The 23,729-nt window shown below is 37.3% G+C and overlaps 1 protein-coding gene across 3 annotated transcripts in view; it reads left to right on the forward strand.

The window, feature by feature from the left end:
• OFD1 (OFD1 centriole and centriolar satellite protein) overlaps positions 1 to 23,729 on the forward strand; it is a 36,310-nt gene that overhangs the window by 7,512 nt on the left and 5,069 nt on the right. For all 3 annotated transcript variants that reach the window (XM_050891455.1, XM_050891464.1, XM_050891472.1), the window contains 11 exons: positions 476 to 649; positions 2,636 to 2,742; positions 3,622 to 3,741; positions 6,227 to 6,300; positions 6,983 to 7,074; positions 7,215 to 7,404; positions 8,065 to 8,195; positions 8,567 to 8,678; positions 10,136 to 10,747; positions 15,460 to 15,592; positions 20,664 to 20,764. In XM_050891455.1, coding sequence (XP_050747412.1) covers positions 476 to 649; positions 2,636 to 2,742; positions 3,622 to 3,741; positions 6,227 to 6,300; positions 6,983 to 7,074; positions 7,215 to 7,404; positions 8,065 to 8,195; positions 8,567 to 8,678; positions 10,136 to 10,747; positions 15,460 to 15,592; positions 20,664 to 20,764 — 1,846 coding nt within the window. The remainder of the gene's footprint in view (positions 1 to 475; positions 650 to 2,635; positions 2,743 to 3,621; positions 3,742 to 6,226; positions 6,301 to 6,982; positions 7,075 to 7,214; positions 7,405 to 8,064; positions 8,196 to 8,566; positions 8,679 to 10,135; positions 10,748 to 15,459; positions 15,593 to 20,663; positions 20,765 to 23,729) is intronic.

The raw sequence follows: 23,729 nt of genomic DNA on the forward strand, positions 1-23,729 counted from the left end.
CTGCATTTTTTTACATGTTCGGCACTTTTTTTGTGTTCAGATGAATTTCTGTTGTTCCTGAGCGATTCAGGACGGGTCTGCTTCTGCCATTTCTTTCATCACCAGTCAAAAGTGGTTCGTTTGGAAAGGGGCAAGAATAGAGACAGTGTCAGAGTAGGAATTAAAGAGTGTGGCCATTCCTTAATTGCAAACACAGTATCACTCCTGCAGTGTGTTTTTCTTCATAGGCCTCTGTTTTGCTCTTAGCTTTGTATAAGATCTGCTTTGGGATGCCAGATAAATGCATGAAAACTATGTGAGACATGCAAATAGCATGTGCTGCTAAGATACTTTTGTGACAGTAATTTATTTTCATTGATTTATCATACATTTCCTAACAAGAATTTCTAAGTGAAATTTATAATTGTCTAGGAGGGATAGTCTTTGTCGATTTGAAGATGGCCCTACTTAACACACTCTTTCTCCTTTATGTAAGCTAGAACATTTTAAAGAAGTTGAAATAGCAAAGATTAAAATGGAGGAGAAAGTGCAGACCCAGAAAGAAATCTCTGAGCTGCGTCATGAGTTAGAGAGGACACATCAAGCAAAGACTGAAGCCTTGATTTCTCGTGAAAAGAATGCTATTGAGAGGCTTCAAAAGCAGCAAGAGGTAAAGTTCCAAATATTTTTTCTTAATCTAGTACAAAATGATTCAGTGAGTTGATTAAATTGTTCTTCTATCTTTGGGAGATTTACCTTACTTGGCTTATTAGTGAAAACTTTGAATTTACTTTTGTTCTCATAAATAGGGGAACTCACTTAGCAACTGCAAGAATGAGTATGGGTAAATATCTAAGTAGAGCTGGCTGGAAAAGGAACAGTTCTGCAAGCTAGGACTGAAGGATTTAAATGTAATAAATACTTTTAAATCTGTTTTAATAACTTTGCTGAATTCAGATCACTGAGATTTTTTTTAACAGAGTTGAACATCGCTTTTAGTTATTCTATAAATTCTTTCATTTGCTAAGGACTCTAAACTAAATGGAATATATAGTCTGTATGGTACAGATATGCCATTTCTGTATGTCATTATATGTTGAATATTATTAATAGCTACTGTCTTTACTGTAAGCTAGCATCTCGTTTTGTTTCTTTGAACACTTTTTTGTAGATGAGTTACTCCTTTGGGCTGTTAACTCTTGGTGTTTTGCCAGAGTAGTAACTGTTACTGCAGCACACAATAATTTGTATATAGGTCTAAATTGCTTCTCCCAATCTCTGTTACTTTTCAGTTTTTGGAAGAATAGTTCGCTTGCTGTTTTCTTGCCTGTTTGCTTAGCCACCCCCCTGCTGTCTGCAGTAGACCTTCCTGTCCAAATAATAGTCGTCCACAAATGCTAACCACACTTTTGCTCTGGTGTGGTGGGGTTTTTTGGTTTTGTTTTTTTGTTTGTCCCCCCCCCCCAAGAGCACATGGTATTGGTTAACAAAGCAATCATACAGGTCTCTATATAGATTATTATATACTGGTCTCTACTGTTGACCTCCTTCCAATCTGAAATTTAAGCATTTTATCACTACGCTATGAATTTCTTTCATGGTTATTTCCTTAGAAGCTTACAAGAACACCATCTTTTTTATGCTATAAATCTTCTTCTGTGGGTATGAAATTAATTCAGTAATTAAAAAAAAAAAAAAGAAAGAAAAGATGGCTAGATCAGCATATCCATCAGGTATTGTGTATGAATATTTGGTTGCTCTTGTCAGCTTCTGCACTTCCCTGAAAAGTATATGCTTCATTTACCTGGGGACTCTTTTAACAGAGACCAGGAGCTCTACTGAGTTGAAGTATATTTACATTAAAGGTAGAAGGTCATTTAACCCTTTACTAAGATAACTTTATGCCCAGGAAATATGGCTTGACAAACTGCTCTATTTTTTGCACCAGGAACAGCAGCTAAGTCTTTCAGCACTGTCAAATGCATATGGCTTGCAAACTTGATATGAGCACCCGTACGGCAAAATCATAATTTTCTTCTTCTTAGGGTCTTACTATTTCTGTGGAGAGAAATAATGCCTTGTGTGCTTAAGGACAAGAAAAGCTATTTTTTTATTAATAAGAAGATAAGTGACTTTTGGTATTAGCATGTTCATCACTTGGAGAATCCCTTTTACAATTTATTTGATTTCTATAAGTTAAACTGCAAAAACTGGAAGGCTGCTGGTTTATTCAGTTTCAGTTTTAAATCATGTTTTATCAGGGGGTTTTGGCATTTGGTTTTTTGATTTTGTTTTTATGAAGAACATACAAAACTATTGTTTATGAAAAAAAAGTCAAGTGTTTGAACATTTTTATTCTGTAAATTTTCTAAAACAATTTTTCCATGTACATAAGTTTTAATCAGTGCTATTTCCTAAAGAAAAGTGTTTACAGGTAGCCAGTAGTGATTCCATCTAAAACATTTTTACTCAAAGGAGAAAGGGAATAAAAAAAGATAATTACAATCAATTCTGGATGTTATTTCAGATTATGACTATTATATTTATTGGAGTAAGACCAATTCCTGAAGAAGATCCTCGAAAGTTTGAACATGTTAAACAGTAAATACCTGTATAAAGTGTGAAGTAAAACTAGAGATAATATTTTGTGATTCAGATAGAAGCAAAGGAAGTATACGCTCAGAGACAAAGTCTACTGAAAGATATTGAAGTCATAAGGACCAGAGAGGCGGAACTGAAGCAAAGAATTGAGGCATTTGAAGTGTAAGTTGCTGAAGGGCATATACAATGCTAAATGACGCTGTTGTCCTTTTTCTGGAAAGCGTGCTGCAAGATGTTGCTGCTTCTGTGATGTTGAAATAGATTATATATCCCAGAACTTGTGTTTTGCATTTTGAGCAGTATTGTATACTGTCTTTATTAGCAGGGATACCCTATACAAAAAGATGTTTTGGTTGGTTTTTTTCTGTTCCACCTCATCCAACCAAAACAGTGCAGCATCACTTTGGAGGCAAGGAACCAGATGTTTGCTTTGAAGTGCTTAAATTAAAAAAAAAAAACCACCCAACCCCCAAACAACACAGTATGTAACCCTAACACTCGTGAGGCATGTATATGATATTTTGCTTCTTTAGTCCTGGGTAGGTTTTTTTTTTTTTTGACTTATCCTTAGTAAGATCAGTTTCCTTTAGTTAAATAAAAAAAGAACTAAACCATTTTTGGCCAGCTTTTCAATACTACTTGGTGTCATTACTTTGTCATCTGGTTTTTATAGCAAAATGAGTATCCCGCTAACAAAAACTTGGGTTTATTTAACAACCCAGCAGAGGGTGCTGGTAGAATAGCACGCTCAGCACTATCTCCTCTGAAGCCTTTCTGGTGTGGGAAACAGAGCTAGGGTTAACCGGGGATAGCTGCGCAATTGATTGGTACTGGATTTTAAATAGGGCAATTTAGTTTGTGTCATATCTCCTTGTTCTTAATGAATTACAATGACAGACTCATGATAATTTTAAATTGCTACAGTGTTCCAAGCAAGCACATTACCCTCTGATGTCTGTCAATGTTATTTTAAAAAAACCCCAAAACCTAAAGTTTTGGCTTTATAACTGATCATTGTCTGTATATTTATGGATATTTCAGCACTCAGAAACTTCAGGAAGAGAAAAATAAAGCTATTGATGATGCACTTCGACGTCGGGAGGTTGCTGTGAAGAACATAGAGGAGACGTATGACCAAAAGCTTAAGACAGAACTCTTAAAGTAAATTTTTCTTTTGTCTCTACTAGGATGCATGCTACTTCCTATGAAAACAGAATAATACATTCTATAGGATTTCTTTTGAAAAGTGTAACAAAGCAAGGACTTTGAAAATGTGCACTCATGTTTTTGTTTTAATCAGCTTGAATTCTTTGCATTATTGCTTAGCTCTTTGCTAGGAAGACAAAATGTTCTGTCACGTTCAGAAAAAGCTTGCTATGGAAAATAACTCTCTTTTGATTATAGGTTATATTATTGTTGTAGTTTAAATTCTGTGGTGTTATCTGGGAAAGAGATGTGACATTAGTTGTATGTTTAGACAAGAGGATTTGAAGCAGTATTAGTGACTTGCTTTGACCACAATTAAAAGAACTGACCATTTTACGGACGCAGAAAAGGCATGGAGGGGAAATTAGCATTAAAAAGATGTTATAGGTTTCTTGGAAAAAGGGTGAGAAGCACACTAGCCCATTGTACAGATAGATTGGCTCTTACCTTAACCCCTCCCCATTTTTGGAGAGGGATTCTTTGATATAGATCACCCTCTTTTGTTGACTACCATCTGCTTGAACATGGTTTCAAAGAATTTGCTTAGAAATGCTCTTTGAAAGCGTGAGACATCATCTGTGACTGCTTTTGAGGTGTTGCAGTGGGTATATCCTAACTTTGCTATTGTACGTTCTTGGAGTGCCTTGGCCAATTGAAGGGTTACTTGATGCTTCAATGCAGTCATGTTCTCTTGGCATGATATTACTCATGTGTATTTGATGGCATGAACTGGTTTTCCAGTTAGGCAGTTAAACCAAATGACTGATGTATCATTACTCTTTACTACAAGCCAGTGAACAGTAAGTATTATCTGTGTTAGTGTGTCTTTATTTAAATTACAGAGGAAATATGTGAAGAGTAGGTTTTGATAAGACTGGTGCCTCAGCTGAAACTGAGTAGATTTGAGGGTTTTGTCAGAGAACAGTGAAATGCAACTAATTGACCCACCTTGGTATCTTATTTTATCTAGTCCATAACAGCTAGTTACAAATAATGCTTGTAAAGTGCTTTTGGTTCATGAGGAAAAGCAAATTATTTTAGGGATGAACTGCTACTTAGCTTATTTTATCAACATACAAAACATTTTAGACATGCTGCAAATGCTCAGAGAGATAAAATCTGTGTCCTTTTGTCCCAAATCCTTGATGAAAAGTAGCAAAGAACTACTATTTATTGTATAGAAATAATGATGCTGGTTAGAAAAGGAATCTTTTTTTATTTCTATGGTAAGCATTATATGCCATAATTGGGAGACGGATCTGAGTGGTCTAGACCATTTGCAAAAATGCAGGAGGATGGATATGGCAATATCTGACAACATGTATAGTCTATGTTCCAGTCATGCAAAATGTTGAGCTTTCTTAGCTCCTGTAAATTCCAGTAAAATTGAATGGTAAACTTGGATGACTGCTGGGCTGTGAGTAGTGGTGTACCTGGGCAGTACTCAGTGTCAAGCTGGTGGCCGATGACGAGCAGAGAACCCTTGGGGCCAGTACTGGGACCCATACTGTCCAACACCTTCATCCATGATCTGAATGTTGACACAGGGCATCCCCAATAACTTTGAACATGAGGCTTAATTAAGGGGAATGTCTTCCACAACAAATGGCAGAGTTTCAGTTCAGACAGGCTTTGATAAGCTTGGGGATTGTGCCGACATAAATCTTAGGAATTTTAACGAGAAGAACTGCAAAGCTCTGCGCTCAGGACAGAATATCCCTATGAAGTAGTATAAATGGGGAACAGGAATTGACTGGGGAGCTGCTTTTCTGAAGAGGACATGGGACTTAGAGTGAATGCGAGGTTGACTGTGAGCCAGCAGCACGCTCTGGCAAATAAGGCAGACAGCGTGATGGGTGACATTAGTAGCAGCATGGCCAACAGACAGAGGGAAGTTATTATCCCCTTCAGGTATTGGTAAAGGCTGTGCTAGGAATACCATGCCCAGATTTGGGCTTCCCAATTCGAGAAAGTCATGAAGAAACTGGAGAGGCCCTGGCAAAGGTCTGTCAAGATAGTTATGGGACTATCAGGCGTGACCTCCGAGTTCATATGGCAGGGGCCATAAATTGTGGCTTGGGAGATTCAGCTTGGACATCAGGGGAAAAAAATTTTTACTGGGAGGGTAGTGCAGCATTGGCACAGGTCATCCAGGCAGGTGGTGGAATATACATCCTTTGAGGTTTTTCGGGACTTGGCTAGGAAGAGCCACAGCTGACCTGCTCTAGAGTTGGCGGTAGTCTTGCTTTTTGAGCAGGTAGTTGAATGAGGTGATGGGCAGGGCCCTTTCCAACCGTTTCAGTGGCGCTGCAGTAACTGATTTTGTCAATAAATAATTGTGTGATTATAGTTTAGTCTGGGAAAGAGTAGAATTTACACAAATGCACCAGCATGTGCACGCACACGTACTTTGGGAATACATAATTCTTTCTACTTCTAGATATCAGCTTGAATTAAAAGAAGAATACATAGCCAGAACCAATAAAGTTACTGAAGATGAGAAAAAAAATAAAGGTAACAGTCTCTCTGAGATTAATAAAGTAGCTGTTTAGAGCTTTTACTAACAGGTATCAAAACACTGTTGTTACTACACAGTCACAGTGTTCAGTAACAGCGGTATGAGTGACGGAAAACCCATCAAAATAGATTTTTGAAAACATGTAGCAGGATCCAGTGACAGGTCAGCAACTCCTTGCTGTTCAGAATGCAGTGGGAACTGTGAGCTGCTGCTTCGCACAGAGGCTGCAAAGCATTTTGCTTTTTCAGTTTCTCATCTCCTTCTGAAGTCCTACTAGCTCATTCATTCTCTAATTGAACTCTGGTACAGTCTGGTGCCATAGCCTTGAATGGTTGCCAGTTTCTACATTTATTGTGCACAAGATGTTTAATTGGAGCTTGAGGAAGAGAGCTGGGACAGATAACATGTTTAGACTTTTAAGTTAGGGACATGTGAAAGAAATGGTATATCCCATGCATATGAAATTGATTTAGTTAATTCTAAAGGAGTATGCATACGTAGATAGACACACAGTATGATTTACTTAATTTTGAAGGAGTGTGTATGACATTCAGTCATTTTTATGTCTTGAATTAAATTGAATGTTGGGCTTAGCAGCTTAAACTGTTTTTTGCTGATACAGTTTTTTATTGTAATACTCGACTAATTTTAATTCAGCATTTGCAATCCTCCCTGCAGAGAAAGCTATGCTTTTGCATGAAGAAGCCATTGCTGTTAGTTCAAAAAAGGAGGAACTCAAGCAAGCTATATCACGCACGAAAGAGCTTGAGGTAACTGAAAACATGAAATTAAAGAAGCTGTATTCTAATTCGTGCATTTGAGGTACATTTACAAAAAAAAGAAAATATGAAGTAATAATTGTTAAGTAGTACAGCAGTTCATAAGCTTCTAACCTGTTCTTTATCTGCAGCTGGATTTGGAGTCAGTGAAGGCCCAGGTTCTGTTGGTAAATAAACAGAATCAGTTGTTGACAGAAAAACTGAAAGAGGTATCAGACTATCCTTTGCTAAAGGAGGAGAAATTGGAGCTCCAAGTGCAGAATAAACTACTTAGGCAACAATTGGATGAGACTCGCAGTGAGAACCAGCATCTTCGAGACAGTCAGTGTGAATGATTTAGTAATTTTCTTGGTTTTTTCCCTACAAGTATTTGTTTAGAAATAAATTTTCATTAAAATACATTCTTTGTATTAAGTTTACTAGTAGTTTGCATTAGACCCCAACTAATATTTGTGTAAAATGAAACAGTCCTTGAAATTATAAGTTTATTTTCTTTAATATACCTGTATAGTAGAAATCCTGAATTAAGTGGTAGCTATAATAATATGAAGAATATCCCTTTCACCCTTTGAAAAAAGCAGTGCAATATTTCTAACCATAGCATTAGTATGGTTAATAATGCTAAAAGAACATTATTATTATTTTTAAGTGCTTGCCTGACCATAGTTATAAAATGCCAAGTATTTTTAATGTGCATTTGAGATTACGGGAGAGTAGAGATGTACACCCAGTTACGTAAGGTAAAGATATGTATTTTTCTTCCAGAATAGGACAGTCTGGGTTTAGTTCTTAAATGACTATGGCAACAAAAGTTTCGGTCCTTTGTAAAAGGAAGAAAAAAATCCCTAAGTACTTTATTCAAACAAAGCCTTGTTATGTTCCTAAAAACAAATCAGCTTTACATTTTGAAGGGCTATCAGGTAGAAAAGTGCACACTCATTATTCTATGGCTGAGTGTCTAGTATTTCTCTTTCTGAGTAGAGCTGTCCCAGCCCTCGGCGGAGCACCTGGCCTGCCAAGTGGAGCTGAGGAGAGTGGAACACTCTAGGAAGCTGGCGCTGGATGAATTTGAAAATCATAGGCAGATTTTGGAAAAGCAGCTACAAAGTGAGGTAAATCATTCTTTCTAAATAATTTGAATGCTTTCTTCTTCCTGTCATCTTGTTCACGTTTATCTATGTACCTGTGCAGGCTGTTTAGCATGTAGTTATGGGGATTGTTTGTACTCTGCTTGTTTTTATGTAAACAACTCTAAAGAAAACAAAACAACACCAAAAAACAACCAAAAAAAACCCCCAACCCAACATAACCAAAGTATATCTTTCCAAGTCATTAAGTTGCCAGCACTGACTTTCAGTAGGACACTATGTGTATATGGTTTGACTGGACCTGAAAAACATTTGGAAACAAGTATTCAGCCAGTTGAGATTACTCTTTTTGTTTGAATTATGCTGGTTTTTGTCTTTCTCTTGATCTCTTATAGGTTGAGCGTTGTGCACAGTTAAAGACCCAACTGTTGGACTCTGAAGCTACTGTCAGGAAGTTGAATATGCAGGTTGAAGAACTGAAACTGCAGGTGAAACAAACGCAGGCAGGTTTGTATCTTACACCAGAGCAGTCCTTTATGAAGTTCACTTACCTAACCAGTGTAAGAATTTCCAGAAGCTTAAAAAAGCTGCAGTTGCATAGAACTAATATACCACCAATGAGAAGATTTCAAGTTTAAAATCAAAATCTATTTAAAAGCCCAATTTAAAAAGCAGGCTCATTACAACTTCCCTTCCTTTCAGAAAACAAACACATAGGAGGAAGGGAAGACATTCCTCCCTGAATACTTGCATGTTTTTATTGTATGTCTTTCCTCGGTATGAAGACATTAATGTTTGGTGATAACATAATCACTGTTTTCCAGGAGGCGAGTTGTGTTTTAATGCATTTTGATTCTTGAACGTTCATAATAAGAATAATAAATTTGAAATTGTATTGCGTACCTCACAAATTTAAATCTAACTGGCTAATAACTTACGTACCTTGTATGGGCATTAGAAAGAGAGAGGCGCTTGTGTAAAGCAATTCAGTCTGCTGAAGAAATGTAGTTCTAAAGATGCCTATCTGTCAAATTGCTAATATCAAGTATGATAAATAAAAGTTTTGGGATGTATATTTAATCTAAAAATATGGAATTGAATTCTGCAATGATTAGACATTACATACAGCATGTGTTGCACCATAGTTCAGTATATGCAATACTTTATATTATTCACTAGACCAATATGTACATTTTCATATACGGTACAAGTATCGGTACCATTTGGAATTGGAAATTTGTTAGTGTCAAAATAACAAATATATATTTTAATTAAATGACTGAAAGTACTGTAGGGACTTTTATTTTGCATCAGCGTTAAGGAATTCATTGAAGAACCATTTATGTAGAATAAAAACAAGGTTGTTGTTTTGCTGAGAAAGATACAGCCCTGTAGATTGGTCTTTTGGGCTTGCTGAAGCATACAAGTGCAAGCCAGGAAGCAGACAGCCCCAAAACATTCAAGTTAACTGACAATTTTGGAGAAGTACTTTTTTTTTTTTTTTTTAAAAAACAACAACATTATCTATGTGCTATGTTGTTTTCTCCAAATTTCTTTTTTGATCTAAATAGAAGGAAACTGTTAAGACTTGTGGCCTGCCCTGTGTCCCTCACCCTTTAACAGCGTGATTGGATATAATGTGTCCAAGGTGGTGATGTTTTCATTTTTATTTATGTATTTAAACATAATTTAAGAATTAACATTGTAGAGTGCGTACTTCAGGTAATTTTACATAGAAGGATTATATATTAAAAAAATAATATCAATGATAATTTGCAGCTATGCAGCTACATTAAAAATACATTTAAATCAACCCATTAAATTCTCAAAATTTAAGCCAATTCCACGTTAAAATAATTTTGATCAAATTGGAATTTAAATGCTGTGTTTTACTCTTTCTGTTTCGTTATGGGTCTCCCTCTCTCACTCTTTACAGTCACTCACTTTCTCTTGCTACCATTTAGCTCTGGAAAATGAAGTGTATCGGAATCCAAAGCCTTCGCTTGTCGATCGCTCTGTCCTTGACTTCACTGGTGACAGAATTGTACCTCATGATATTTATGTGGATAGCGCATTCCTGAAGAATCAGGTTATGACCGATGTGATGAAGGTAAATGCTGTGCCAAGAGTTGGCTATCATCAGCAGTTACAGCCACGCAGTGCTTCTCCGGATTCTGACCTGGAGTGTATGGTGCAAACCCGGGCTAGAATAAAAGAACTAGAAAAAGAGGCAGAGGTTTTGGAAGAAGCCTACAGGAACTACCAACACAGAGTCATGCAGGATGCGGCTGCAAGCAGAACGCCGAGAAAGATGCAGTCTCCTTTACTTCTACAGTGTGCTGTTAGTACACCCCCCTTGACTACCCAGCATGAACTTCTAGAGAATAATCCCAGGTCCCAGCATTCCCCCCTGAGCAGTCCAAGAGGTGAAAAATACATCAGAAGAACTGAGCAGGTTGATGTCTTTAAAAATCCCTTAACGCCACCACACAGAGGAGTGTCTTCTTCCAGATGCCTTTCTTCTACTCCTGTTTCCAAATTGGAAAGAGATCTCAGTAAAAAGAAAATTTCAGATGGTAAGTCACAATTGTTAATGTGGTGTGGTGTTGGGGTTTTACTTATTGTTCCTCTTGCCCTATGGGAAGAGAAAGATTTAGCAGTGATAGTCTTTGACTCATTTGCTAAGAGGCAGGAGAAGTCAGAGACTGTCGCGGATGGAGTGACGCACTTCACTCGTAAGAGAGAAGTAGCAGTATGTTTATTGATATAAAACAGCGATTTAACAAAGTTTGACAGTAAATGCGACAGGGGTTTAACAAGATTCGATGGCAAGGTTCACTTGATATTTACTGCATAGAGGACAAGGTCAGTCAAAACTGTCACAGAGACCCTCCTGTTGAGTCATGAGGTTCAGAAAGGACCCCCTTGCGTTCTAAACTCCTTCTCAGAGGGGAGTTTAGGTGCGGCTGGATCCAGACTTCGTCCCAGACTCGGTCAATGGTTTATGTCTAAAGGATTATATGTGTACAATCAATCCTTTATATCACTTAGGATTTCAAAGTTTAGCATGCCATTAAGCACTTACCGAGAATCTGTTGCGGGAATGACTCTCTCAGCCTTGAGGAGTAACCCTGAGAGGTGTCCCTACTCAAGAGGAGATCCTGGCATGCAGCCCACTGCCATGCAGGAGAGCTCAATGGGCCCTGGGCTGTCCACTATTTATGGCGTAAGATAATTGACTTATAGTCATATTTACATACCGACTACAGATGTTAGTTTCTTCTAAATTTGGCTTGAGTCAGACATTGACCAGCACTGTGGTTAGGTGGGTGCATTGTTAAAATTAGCCTTTGGCTACTGTGTTGTTATCTGTCTCCCCTGAACCCCCTTTGAGCCGGATGCAGCCATCACGACCAGATGCAGCCATGATGGCCACCGCTGGTGGTTATCACTTGAACAGGGTTACAGGAAATACAGGTCAGGTTGCGGGGGGCGGGAAGCACACTGTCACAGAGACTTAAATATGCTAGCTACTTGGAGTGTTGCTTCTTCATGGAAACAAGTACTGGAGAAGTACACTGAGGGAGGCTAAACATACTGCACTTAGTTCAGGTAGCTTTAAAGAGAAGACTACGCCGTATAATTCACTACAGGTGTAACCTTATGATATGCAGAGTTTCGTTCAAAAGTTGCTATTAAGTATAACAACTTTGCAACACTAATTGTAATTTCCTAGTTTTAATAACCTTCCCTCTGTACTCCTATCCTTTCATTTAGCTATTGTAGTTAACGTGTGCAGCAGCAGACTGCTTCATCTGGCTTCCCTTAAATTGAGTTTTCCAATCTGAAAGGTCCAGATTTGCTTTTGTTTGTTCTTTTGGCTGTGACATCTTTATAAATATTCCTGAGCAATTTGTGAGGGGGAGGGGATTAGTGTTTGGTCATGATTGGAAAATTGTAATTTATTATTAATTTCACAGTGTCTAATAATTACTTAGGTTTTTTTTTAAAGGGGCAGTACTCAGAAAAACAAGAAAAATAGAAAAGAATTGAAAATTAAAAAAACATTATGTTGTTTCAAATCTGCAGTACATCTGCTTCTTGAGTCATGCAATTCTTGTCTCCCTAGCTCAAAGTGGATTTAATAGGATGAAAAAAAGAGATAGTAACAAAAAAAAGATAATGATCAGCTTCTGCATGAAGGAAGGTTAAATACAAGAAGGGCAGCTTAGTTTGGAAAAGAGTTGGCTGAGGTGGGCTGTGGGAAATCTGGAAAGCAATGAGTGATGTGGAAGAGGTGAAAAGGGATCGATTAATCATTACTTCACAGACCCCAGAATCGTGAGAAATTGAAAGGAGAGAGAAGTACTTTTTCATACCATAAGTTGTGGAATTTATTGCTTCTGTGGCAACAAGTATAGATGCCGGAATAAAATTTCCCTGTCAGGAGGACCCAAAAAAGTGTTGATTGAGGAAAGGTCGGGGTGGGTGTTGCCAGAAGTAAGATATAAGTATTCTCCTTTTTGAATTTTAGTTTAGTTTTCTTTAGTAATGGGCACTGTTAGAAACAGGTTACAAACAGTCTGATCTATGGTGGCTGTCCCTGTGTTTCTGCATGTCGAATATCATGCTCTGTTACTGAAAACATATTTGAAAACTTGAACTTCCAAAGCAGTCTTTTATGTTTTAAGTTTTCTCTGTCAGCTTCTGTATAAAGTACTTACAGACTGTTTGTTTAATACTGCACACACAGAAGATCTTTCATAAAAGTAGGGTTTTGTTGTAAAATTAGGAAATGTAAAAATTAAAGTTGTGTGCATAATGTTAACAATCCTTCCCCTCTTTGTACCTGTCAGAGGCTAGTTACATGATGGCTGATCTGTTTTTTCCATTGGATCTGTTCTTTGCTTAATGCACAAGACCAACTTGTTCTGGAGAGGGATAAGAGGTCAATAGCAAAGGAGGGCATTACCTGACTTAGGTGTTACAGAAACTGAGTGGTATGTAGTGTAGGAAACCGGGTTGCAGCTAGATGGTACGTTCTCAAGGTGAACTGATGCGGTACTTGCCCCAGTAAGCATGGTAGCTTCAGTGCTAACGTGCTGTGGAGTGATTTATCTGCTTCCAGTTAGATTGCTTCCCCACTGATATGTCGCCTCTGTTTCAAGAGTCTTCTGAGAAGGAGTGCTTTTATACTGGTATATATGTTATCCTTTGTGCTAGAGATGGCTGAAGCACCAGCTGTGTTTTTGCTAGAAAACCGTAAGTCGTTCTGGAAGCTTCCATGGAGCTTTTCAGTGCTGTTGAAGATGCCAGTCTGAACAGCTCAGAATAAATTTTAAGAGGTAAAAGATACCATGCACGTGAGTCTGAGATTTGTTTTTCCTTCAAGTGAGGTATACCTCAGTGACAATTGCAGTTCAGTTGTCAGCACCTGTCTTCGAAGGATGAAAGGAAGAAGTGTGTCCTCCTGTAAAATACTTGCAGTTGGCAGATCTAGCAGCTGTTTTACTGCATAATCTGCCAGTGGAAGGGTATGCGTTTTTCTCTCTTCCTTTAAATTAGCTCATGTATTTGACTGTTTTCCTTCCCAAGCCCATGCATGTCGGACATCTTTCAAGCTTTGACTTTCTACTGGGAAGGAGTAAGCCCATTTCTTTAAGAGCAACTAAAAGTAGGACAGGATCCTTTTCTGTTTTCCCCTGCTTACTGTCTCCAATCTCTGGATAGTAACATGGATCAAGAAATAGTTACTGAGAAAAAAATTCGTACTGCAATCTGACCCATGCTTCCTATTACTTGATCAGTACTTTTCACCTTGATCATTACTTGACCAAACTTCATACCTTCTGATGAGAAAGAGCAAGGTTGGTGAGTCTTGCAGACAGCATACTGTGAGCCAAAGACCTCAGCTATTTGTCTTTTAGTAGAAAATCAGTAAGTTCAATCCTAGATAATTTCTAAATAGTAGTAGGTTGTAGTAAATTACCGTATGAGATGGCTGGTGTGCCACCTGTGTATTGACATGCAGTATGTGTTATGCCGAGGAGGTGCCTGCAGTAAGTACTGCATGCTGTTCTTGTCCATTTGTTCTGCATGTGAAAATTTGACAAGTTATTTTATAAAAGACTGGATGTGTGTGGGCTGAGGGTTCCCACCACGAACAAGTACTGCTGATACACGAGTACGACGTAACTGCTGGGTCCCGTTCTGTTAGTGCTCAGCTTCCTTAGAGGGTGTTCGTCTGTGTTGCATGGGCATAGGGGCTGTCTGGAGATAAAAATCCATGGGCAACCCCTAGTCTGAAGCATCTTGACTTCTGCAGTGTGATGTGCACCATGAACGGGGTGCAATTCTGTATGACCACCTGAAACAACTTCAGGTATGGGAGTGTTAATAATGGCTTTTCGTCTATCTCTTGAGCCACATTAGCACTGACTACAGTAAAAGCTATTTGGTCAATAAAGAGAAGAAAAACAACAGTACCTGCTTACAGAGTGAATACCCTATCTTGTGGAAAAATAATAATTCATAGTCTAGTAATGAAAGACCTGTGCAGCTGCACAGGAAAGGAAAATTAAGATTGCAAAGCAAAATTTAACCAAAGTGCTGGACTTTGCAAGTTTGATTAAAAGCCTTTTTAATGCAGGGGTTTTGTTTTTTTACCTTGGTTTCTTAGGAAACTCAAGACTTCTCTAGTCATACTGTCTGTCTGTTTCCTTCCCTGATAACTTTACAGCTGTTGATAAGAGGATAAAATCTTCAAAGATTTTCTTCTTTGCTTCATCACCCATTTTCACAAATCTGTAGAAAATGAAACCTCCAGGTTAAATTTCCTAATGAAGAATGGCCTCTGGGACACCTCAAGCATTATCTTTTGCTGACTAGTAAGCACATCCCTAGCTTGAAATCTGGGTCCGTAACTGCTTCCTCTAATGCCCAGCGTGGGAGAAATTATTTGGTGTGTGGCAGAGGGGCTGCAGTTTGTGGGGAACATGGACATATTATGGGTTGATGATAATCATAGGCTTTGTGAGATGTAAGTTTATGATGGTGAAGGCTTGTAGAGGAGAATTCCCATACAGGAGAGGTTTAAAAAAAAAAAAAAAAAAAAAAAAGGAAGAAATAACCGGTACAAGAAAGTTCATGTTAAGATCGGGATGTTAATTGCTGTATAGTGGTGGTGCCTGCACAGTCCAATTATGCATGTGTTGTAAAAACCAGCCTTGTCTGAGAAATGGTAGGACAATAACTGACTAATACACATTGTGGGATTTTTATTCCGCAGACATCAGTGGCTCGTACCTTGCCTCTTCACAGCAGAGTGTTGACCAGGTGCTTTCTCCTATTTCAAAGCCACACCTACTTTCATCTTCTGAGTCTGTTTCTTCCTCACCATCCAGTGGTGGCCAGAAAATCAGGTAACATTGTTTACAAAGCAACATTTCTAACCTGCTTTTTAAAGAAACATTTATGTAACTGTTCATGGCAATAGCTACTTTTACAATTCAAGTAAGCCATTAATTCTCTAAGTGAGAACTTTTCTAAAGGTAGATAAGGATTTCCATTCTTGAATATCATTCCTCAAGAGGAACTTAGTTATAAAAAAACCAAACACTCCCTTCCTCCCAAATCCAAACACCTATGGCAAATATGATTTGACATTTTCACCTCTCTTAAATTTGTGCTTCCTTACAGTGCAAAGTTATGTGCAGTGAAATACTTAAACCTCAAGTGCACTGGAAACTTCAGATGAATGCAATGTTGGTTTTTGTTTTGGTTTTTTTTTTGGTTTTGGGGGTTTTTTTGAAAAAAAAAAAAAAAGTCTTGTCCTATGACAAAGTAAAACTTGATTGATTTACGGAGTGTTCTGTACAGTCATTTCACTGTTGTAGTTGAGCAAGGATGAAAGGTTATTCAAAGATTCCCTCTATTGGGGCAAACGGTAATGGCAGCACTAGCTCAAGCCTAAAAAATCCACTGTGATGGAAAAGTGCTAGGCAAAGGACTAAAAAGCCTGGAGAGTGAGAATGTGAGGCATCCTAAGCTCGTGTTGCTTTAATGCAGATATAGCAAATTGGTAAATATCCATCACTGAAACTTAGCTCAAATTCTGATGTTTAAGGATATTAATTAATATTTAGAACTGTGCTTCTCAGCACTTTCAGTTTGTGCTACTTCAACCAAGGTAAGTATTGCTTTGTTACCATGTGTGGCTTCAAAAATAGAAGGTGGTTCATTTGGTGAGCTGTCACCACTAAGGCACACCTGACAGATACAAGTCATACAAAGTTTAGATGTTCCTGGGCTCAGGTCAGGCTGATTTACTTTGTTGGTTTTCAGACTGCTGTAGATATCTCCATAGATATAGCTCTAGATCTAACAATAAACTTTTGCTTTTGCCCTTCTTTGCTTTTGCCCTTCTTTGCTTTTGCCCTTCTTTGCTTTTGCCCTTCTTTGCTTTTGCCCTTCTTTGCTTTTGCCCTTCTTTGCTTTTGCCCTTCTTTGCTTTTGCCCTTCTTTGCTTTTGCCCTTCTTTGCTTTTGCCCTTCTTTGCTTTTGCCCTTCTTTGCTTTTGCCCTTCTTTGCTTTTGCCCTTCTTTGCTTTTCTACTTTTCATGTGTCAGTGTTCTGACAAACTTTTGAAAGCAAGATGTGGTGTGGATTCTCATATTTCAAGAGAGCTGCAAGTTCTGCAGCACTTGCAATCCATTGTATCAGTGTAGACCTTCTGGTTCATTGTATTTCCTTGCACAGTAGACCACTTTCAGACAGCTGAATGAAAGATTCATTGTTAATAAATAAATATTCTGTTAATCACTAATTTCAGAAAATGTGTTTTCTAAAAGTTTCCTAAAAATGCAAAACCTGTTCCTAAAAGTAAATCTGAGTTAAACAACTACTGACTTGCATGCCTATGTATAATATCTATGAAAAAATCTTAGTTTTTAAACATGTGAGGAATGTATGCATATGTCCAAGATATATCTGACTTTTCCTGGTGTCCCATAACTTTGGACCATATTGATAATTTAAAAATTTAGACTGTATACTTTTTTGAGTAAGAATAATGTCTGTACTGTGTTGCAGATGGGAATGTGAAGGTACTACAGTGGCCAATTAACTATTACTTGGCATGTCTTATTTACAACAATCCTATCGGACATCTTACCCTCATATGAATTACCTGAATGTCAATATATTTTTAGCAGTTTGCTGTCATGAGCTCTTTTGGGATTTGACAGTTTTGATTCCTCTAGTAGGCTTCTGTGCCATCCATATAAATGTGATCCTGATAAGGCTAACAAGAACTCTTGCTGACATTGTAGACTAATTTGAGAACAAACTTCATTTCAGAAGACAAAGTTGGGTCTTTAGAGGAGTAAACTTCATTTTTCAATGACTTGAAATTATTTTTCAAGGAAAAGGTAAACCTACAAGCTTATCACAAATTCCTGTCCAAAGTAGTGATAATCTCTCATCTTTCCCATGTCAGAACAGGCCTTTTGCATGTGCAAAAGCTATCGAGGTTATATTTGATGCACACAAAACCTCTTAACAGAAAAAGGCCACTAATTCCTTGAGCAAAGCTCTGTTTCTTTTACTGTGTCTCTGTTTTTCACATCTGTGACCTGACTGACAAGCTTTTGCTGAGTGAAGCTTGGTAGTTTCTGCTGCCTGTTTGAGAATTTAAATCAAGGCAGTTGTACATTCTCACTTCATTCATTAACAAGCTGTAATGCTAACTTTTTTTTTTTTCCTCTGAAGAGCTTGTTCATATGCCTGTATAACTGTTTTCAGAATAGGAATCTCCAGTCTCCTTTGCATGTGGGAATGGGATGGGTAGCAGAACTTTTCTCTTCCTTTGTTTTTTTTTTTTTTTTAAGATCTCTTTTAAGTAAATGAATAACTTGGCAAAATTAAGCTGAATAAAAATGACTTCTCTTTCCTCTCTGTATCTCCGATTTCCATGTATGAAATTTTTCTGTTCTTAATGGTCACTGGCGCCTCCACTCTCCAAAACTGAGAATCCTGAATAGGTGTCTTCAGAAAAAGCTCGAGTGTTTAATTTTTAATGTTTCTTTCCTAAGAAGAGACACCTGAATTGGCCTTAACCTGCTAGCCATCATTCCAGATTTGTTGGCTGAAGAAAGACAGCTTGTCCTGGGGCAGCTCTAGCAGGCATTTGTAGGGCTTTCTTATTTTGTTGTTATCAAGTCCTCAATATACATTTAATGTAGAGAGGGTCTCTTTTGTGGTTAGAATCTGGGGAGAGCCTTTATGTTCTTGGCTTTGAAAAGAAACTGTTGGGCTTTCAAGGGACTGTGTGGTTAGTTCCTTTAAGTGGCTGTCTCTTCTTTCCCTGCTCATTCACATTTTCTACAGTATGTCTCAGATTTCCTGTATTCTTGTGACAGACCTTACAAAGTGAAGGTTGAATGTTAACCTGCATGTTAAGGTGATATGGGAAAATGCTGTAATACTGTGAGGGACCGCACTTCTTCGAAGGATGTTATAAAGTCCACGCTGCCTGAAAGAGTGAACAGTATAAACAAGTTGTGTTTCAGGGAACATCCCAGGGTCTGGGCAGGCAGCTATGGGTTGTAGTTGCTTTCTTGGGTTCCTTGTGACAAAGCAAGGGTATGAGGTCCCAATAATTTTCTTGAACTTGCTGCTTTCCCAAGACTTTCTTAAAGGGAAAACATTCTTTTGTTGAGTATTTTTTAATTACTTGTGCCTTGGACTGTTTTCTGTTACATAAAATATTTGAGAAATGCATGTGTGGGCTTTTCCAGTTATTTAGTCTCATTATTAGGCAAATGCCACATCATTGATGTGTATTGTGGGATTAGTTTATGACCTGTAGATTTTAAGTGGCAATGGGAACTTCTTTGAAAAGAAAAGAAAACACGATGCTATAACACCAGTAAGCCATTACAAGTTAGACCTCTGTCAGTGGGGAGGAACAATTGCTTCTGTGACTACAGGAGCTCCTTGTTTATTTATGTTTCAAGATATGAGTGGTATGAAGGAAGCCAATAAACACAGACAGGAAGACTAGAGTTATAAGGCAGATTATTATTTAAACCATTCCTTTTTTTGTTTAGGGCTGAAGAAACCGATTGTGAAGGTTGTTACCAGTTTTAGGCTAAAAAAGTAATTTCGGACATTAACAAAATAGTTTAGATAGTGGTTATTGTTTTTTGTTTAAGCTTCAATTTTAAACATAACTCATGCAATTTAATCATTTGATTGGCACACCAGTACTGGTTTATGGAATATTGACATTAGATACAGTCCAGGGTTTGGTGGCCAACTTTGTATGATGAAATGAATTTTGAAAACTGGAAATACATGTGTTTACTCATCTTCATGAGGCAGACCTCTTCAGTTTGCTGAATCTGAGGCAGTGTATTGACTCTTTCTAGCAGTGTTGCAGGGCACAGTATTGAAGAAACTGGCATGCATGTCCTTGAACCTTGCATCCTTAAAAATTATTTAACACTTAACCATTTCTGTGAAAGAAAGACTAAAAAATGATGTGGACTTCCAAAAACTTGAAGTTCCATTTACTCTGTCATATTTATATTTACAGGGTATTTTTCCCCACTGATACTACTGAACTATCCTTCTGACAATGCAGATTTATTTGTTTGTCCCCAGATTTACATTTTTTATTGAACATGTCTCATTGTGGCGGTACGTTTTGTTTGGTCTCCACTTTTGCCCCATAGAAGATCTGAATTCCTTAGAAATTGTAAGCACAAACATATTTATGCCGTGGTGAAGAGCACCAGCTGGTGTGAAGTAAGCTCCTTTATAAAGTGCTGCTGCTGAATTTCATTAGTGACCTGCAGTCCTTTTGTTATTCTGGTTCTGGTCACAGTTTAGTAGCTGGGTCACGTGGAAGATATTGTTCTTTCACATTATCTTTCTGATGAGATAAACAGGGATTTAGAATGAGGGCACTAACCCCATTTTTCATAGCACCCAGATTTTCACCCCTGCATATATGTTTTGCCAGACATCTAATCCTAATACATTTCAAACACATCTGTTAAGATGACATCAAAGTGGGAATGAGACTGTAACACAGAGCCTAAAAAGGCAAATTTCTTAATTTCAATTAACTGTCACAATTCATTGTATTTCTCCCCCCTTTTTTTTTCCTCTTACTCCTTTTTGTGCCTTCTGAGAGTGTATTTTGTTTTAATGTAGTGCCTTTATGTCATATATAGGCCTTGGGGAGAGGCTGCAGGGAGATGGCTATCAGAAAGATGGAGCTGACTTTTGGTAAAAGTTAGAGAACTGTATTTAAATGCCTTAACTTTTGAGTCAGAAAGTTACAGCATTTTGGTTGCATGGTTTTTACGTTTGGTTTAGTCTGTTGCTAAGCATGTGAGTAATCCTTGTATTTAAATCTCAGATCGCTATTTGCTTAAAAGTTTAGCATTTATATTTATTAAATTATTTATGTCCTTCTTCTTTCAGACTTCATAATCAACGAACAGGTAAAGAAGATTTCAGTGATATCCCCAAACCAGAGAAACTAATGTATGAGGACCTTGAAGAACGCATTTCTTCTCTTGAATGTAAGTTTTAGTGTATTTTAGACAGTTTGTTTAACACCTTAGGGCTTAACAGTTGTAAGACAATTGTCTTGATAGTTTAAGACTGTAGTTGGAGAGAAGAAATTCTGACTGATGTTGGAAATAAGAAAAACAAACTGTCTCAGATGATAAGGGATTCATTTTCTTCATATTTGCATCTTTAGAGGAGAAGGGTATGTAGTAATAAGTAGACCCTAAAATTGACTTGATTCCGAAATTTGGAAACATACTTTTTGTTCAGAAATCTTACATAACCTTGTTCTGATTAATGCATGTAGGTCTGACAGTTGTTTCAGAATGTTTTAACATTGTGTAGGTTTTTTTTTTTAAACAGCAAAGTGTACTAGTATATGAACTAACTTGCGGCACTATTATATTTGCTGCATAAAGTAAAACTCCAAGGGGTGTTCATCATGGACCAATATCAGAGCAGTATTACCAAGTTGTAATTCTGAAGATAAGTTTCTGCAGCCATTACATAAACTTGTGTTGGTTTTCCTTTCAGTAACTGAGGCTTAAATAGTATTGCGAATTAGAAGTTACTTTAGAAGTGTGTGTAAGTGCGTGAAGAACACTTGCAATTATGCTGTCATTGATCAGCATCTCTGAGTAGTTTTGGAACGTATGGTTCAATTACTGAAACATGAATTTTATCCTAATTTTTTTTTTCTCGGAGGTCAGCGTTTTATTTATTTACATTTCTGCTCTCTGTTGATTGCACTAAGAACTTTGTCATTATGTGGTGTTTTGCATTGTATGCTATAAAATGTTTCCTTCTCTCTATATGCTGCAGTCAAGCCTGCAGGGTCAGTTTTCAAAAATTTTTGATGTAACTAAGGTCCTGTAGAAAGAGGAGGATAATAAAAGTTAATGCACTTTATAGCCATTTGTATATGGAGAAATAGAAGCACAGTTAATGGCTTTATTTCCTAGTTTTTCAGCATTTGAGTGACATCTTAATGTTGGACCTGAGCAGCCTTATCTCCCATGAAACTGTGGGTTTACAGTAAGTGAAATTGTCAATGAGAAAGATGGGAACAGCAAGCTAAACACCTTTCCCATTTCCAAATTTTGTTAGGTCTGTAAAGTCTTGAGACTGGTGGAGATACATCATTGGGTGGTATAATTAAATTCATAGTCAGTGAAGAGATTATAATTATTGTATGGGAGAGTTAGAATCACTGATTTCAAAGAAAATATTCCTAACTGGTGTGAGTGTTTTCCTGGGTCTGAGACTGGCTTATTCTTTTGGTTGTGGTTAGGTTGTATGGAAGGTGGAGTGATGCCCTTGCTCACTCTCCTGAACCTGTGAGAATATGGCTTTCAGTATTTCAAAAACTAGCCAACCAACCAAAGAAGATACTGTTTGTTTAAACAGCAAATGTGCTGATACTGTTTAGTGATAACTAGCAGAAGCTGATGACTCATCTATGCATTTCTCTGTGAAGTTTTACTCAGTACATTTGTTGTTTTTTAATTTATCTCATTTAGTTTTCTTTTTATAAGCTTTAAATGCATTATTTGAATGTGAACTGAGCCTGTAGCCACTAATGGATTCTACTCATCTCATATTTTAATTAGATTTAGATTTATTTGTTTAATTTCGTATTAGAGACTTTCAGGAATACATGACATATTTCACTTTTATCACATAAGAGAACAGACTGGCGTTTTCTTGGCAATTAGGCCTGAGTAGATGCTGTGCCCAAATAAGTTACCACTGTATCATTTAGTGACATGTGGTAGTCAAAAGAATAACTTTAATAGTTTGCATATGCTGACGCTTTCTCAATCAACAGTACTTTAGTTGTGTCAGACTGCATCAAAAGACAATCTCAGTATGTAGAAGGAAATCAGAATGGCTAAAAAGGGGAGAAGGTAACCCAGGAGGAATTGGGGGGGAATAAGAATGTAAAATCTAAGAAGTAAATGTAGAATAAGATATAATGAAGGAAGAAGTTGGTAAGAGTAGGAAAAAAAAACAGTGGAGTGAAGGAGATACCAGAAAATGTGGAAGCCTTTTAATCCTACTGTGAGTGAGCTCTAGCAAGAAAAGATTGGAATTTCTGTTGCAGTAATTGCTTTTAGTTGATGTGCTTGTCTTAAGGAAATAATGCATCTCTTGCTGTCCACCCTTACATAAAGGAGTGAAGGTGTACAAAGAGCGTTACCTTTTTTCCCTTTGCAGAATGGTTAATGTCAAGATGTTTTGTACTATATTGTTTTGGGTTTGGTGTTTTTTGTTTGTTTGTGTGGTTAGCAGACCTTTAGAAGTTAGATGTAATATTTATCAGGAACCTATTTGTGAAAAGAATTTTTTGAGTATTTAAATATTACATACCTTGGAACATACAGATGCCTCATATGGAAATAACGTTGTTGTTGATAACCTGATAATTTAAATCTACAGTTAAAGAGAGAGCAAAAAAACAGAATAGATTTTGAGTGTGATAGCCCATTATTTTGGTCTTATGTAAAACATATATAGAATTTACTTTCCTAGGTGAAGCTGGTAGGACTTCCTGTTGCTTTTGTAAGAAACTGAAAACATTCTCATAACTTAGCTAGACCGACAGTTTGGCAGAAATTTTCTGTGATGCTTTCATCTATAATTCCTTTAAAAGAATTTTAATTTAAAGAGATTCAGACCATTCTGAGAGAGAGGCTGATAGGTTTGGGTGTCTTGTTTTCCTTCGTGCAAAATATTTCAGTTTTATTATAACATGGAAAAGAAAAATGCTTGAAACCTTTATAATATCTGAAGGATGGGAAATTGGTGTTTTCTAAACCTTTACCCAAAACTTAAGGAGATACATAAGGTATCTGTACTATGTTACACTAAATGCTTGGAAGAATGGTCCTGTGTATTTCAGGTTGGCTCCCTGGAGATAATGGCTACATCTGACTTCTTATCTCTTCTTGCTTTCTCCCATAAAATTGAGATAAT

Source organism: Gymnogyps californianus, chromosome 1 (assembly GCF_018139145.2).
Source record: "Gymnogyps californianus isolate 813 chromosome 1, ASM1813914v2, whole genome shotgun sequence".
Classification (NCBI taxonomy): domain Eukaryota; kingdom Metazoa; phylum Chordata; class Aves; order Accipitriformes; family Cathartidae; genus Gymnogyps; species Gymnogyps californianus.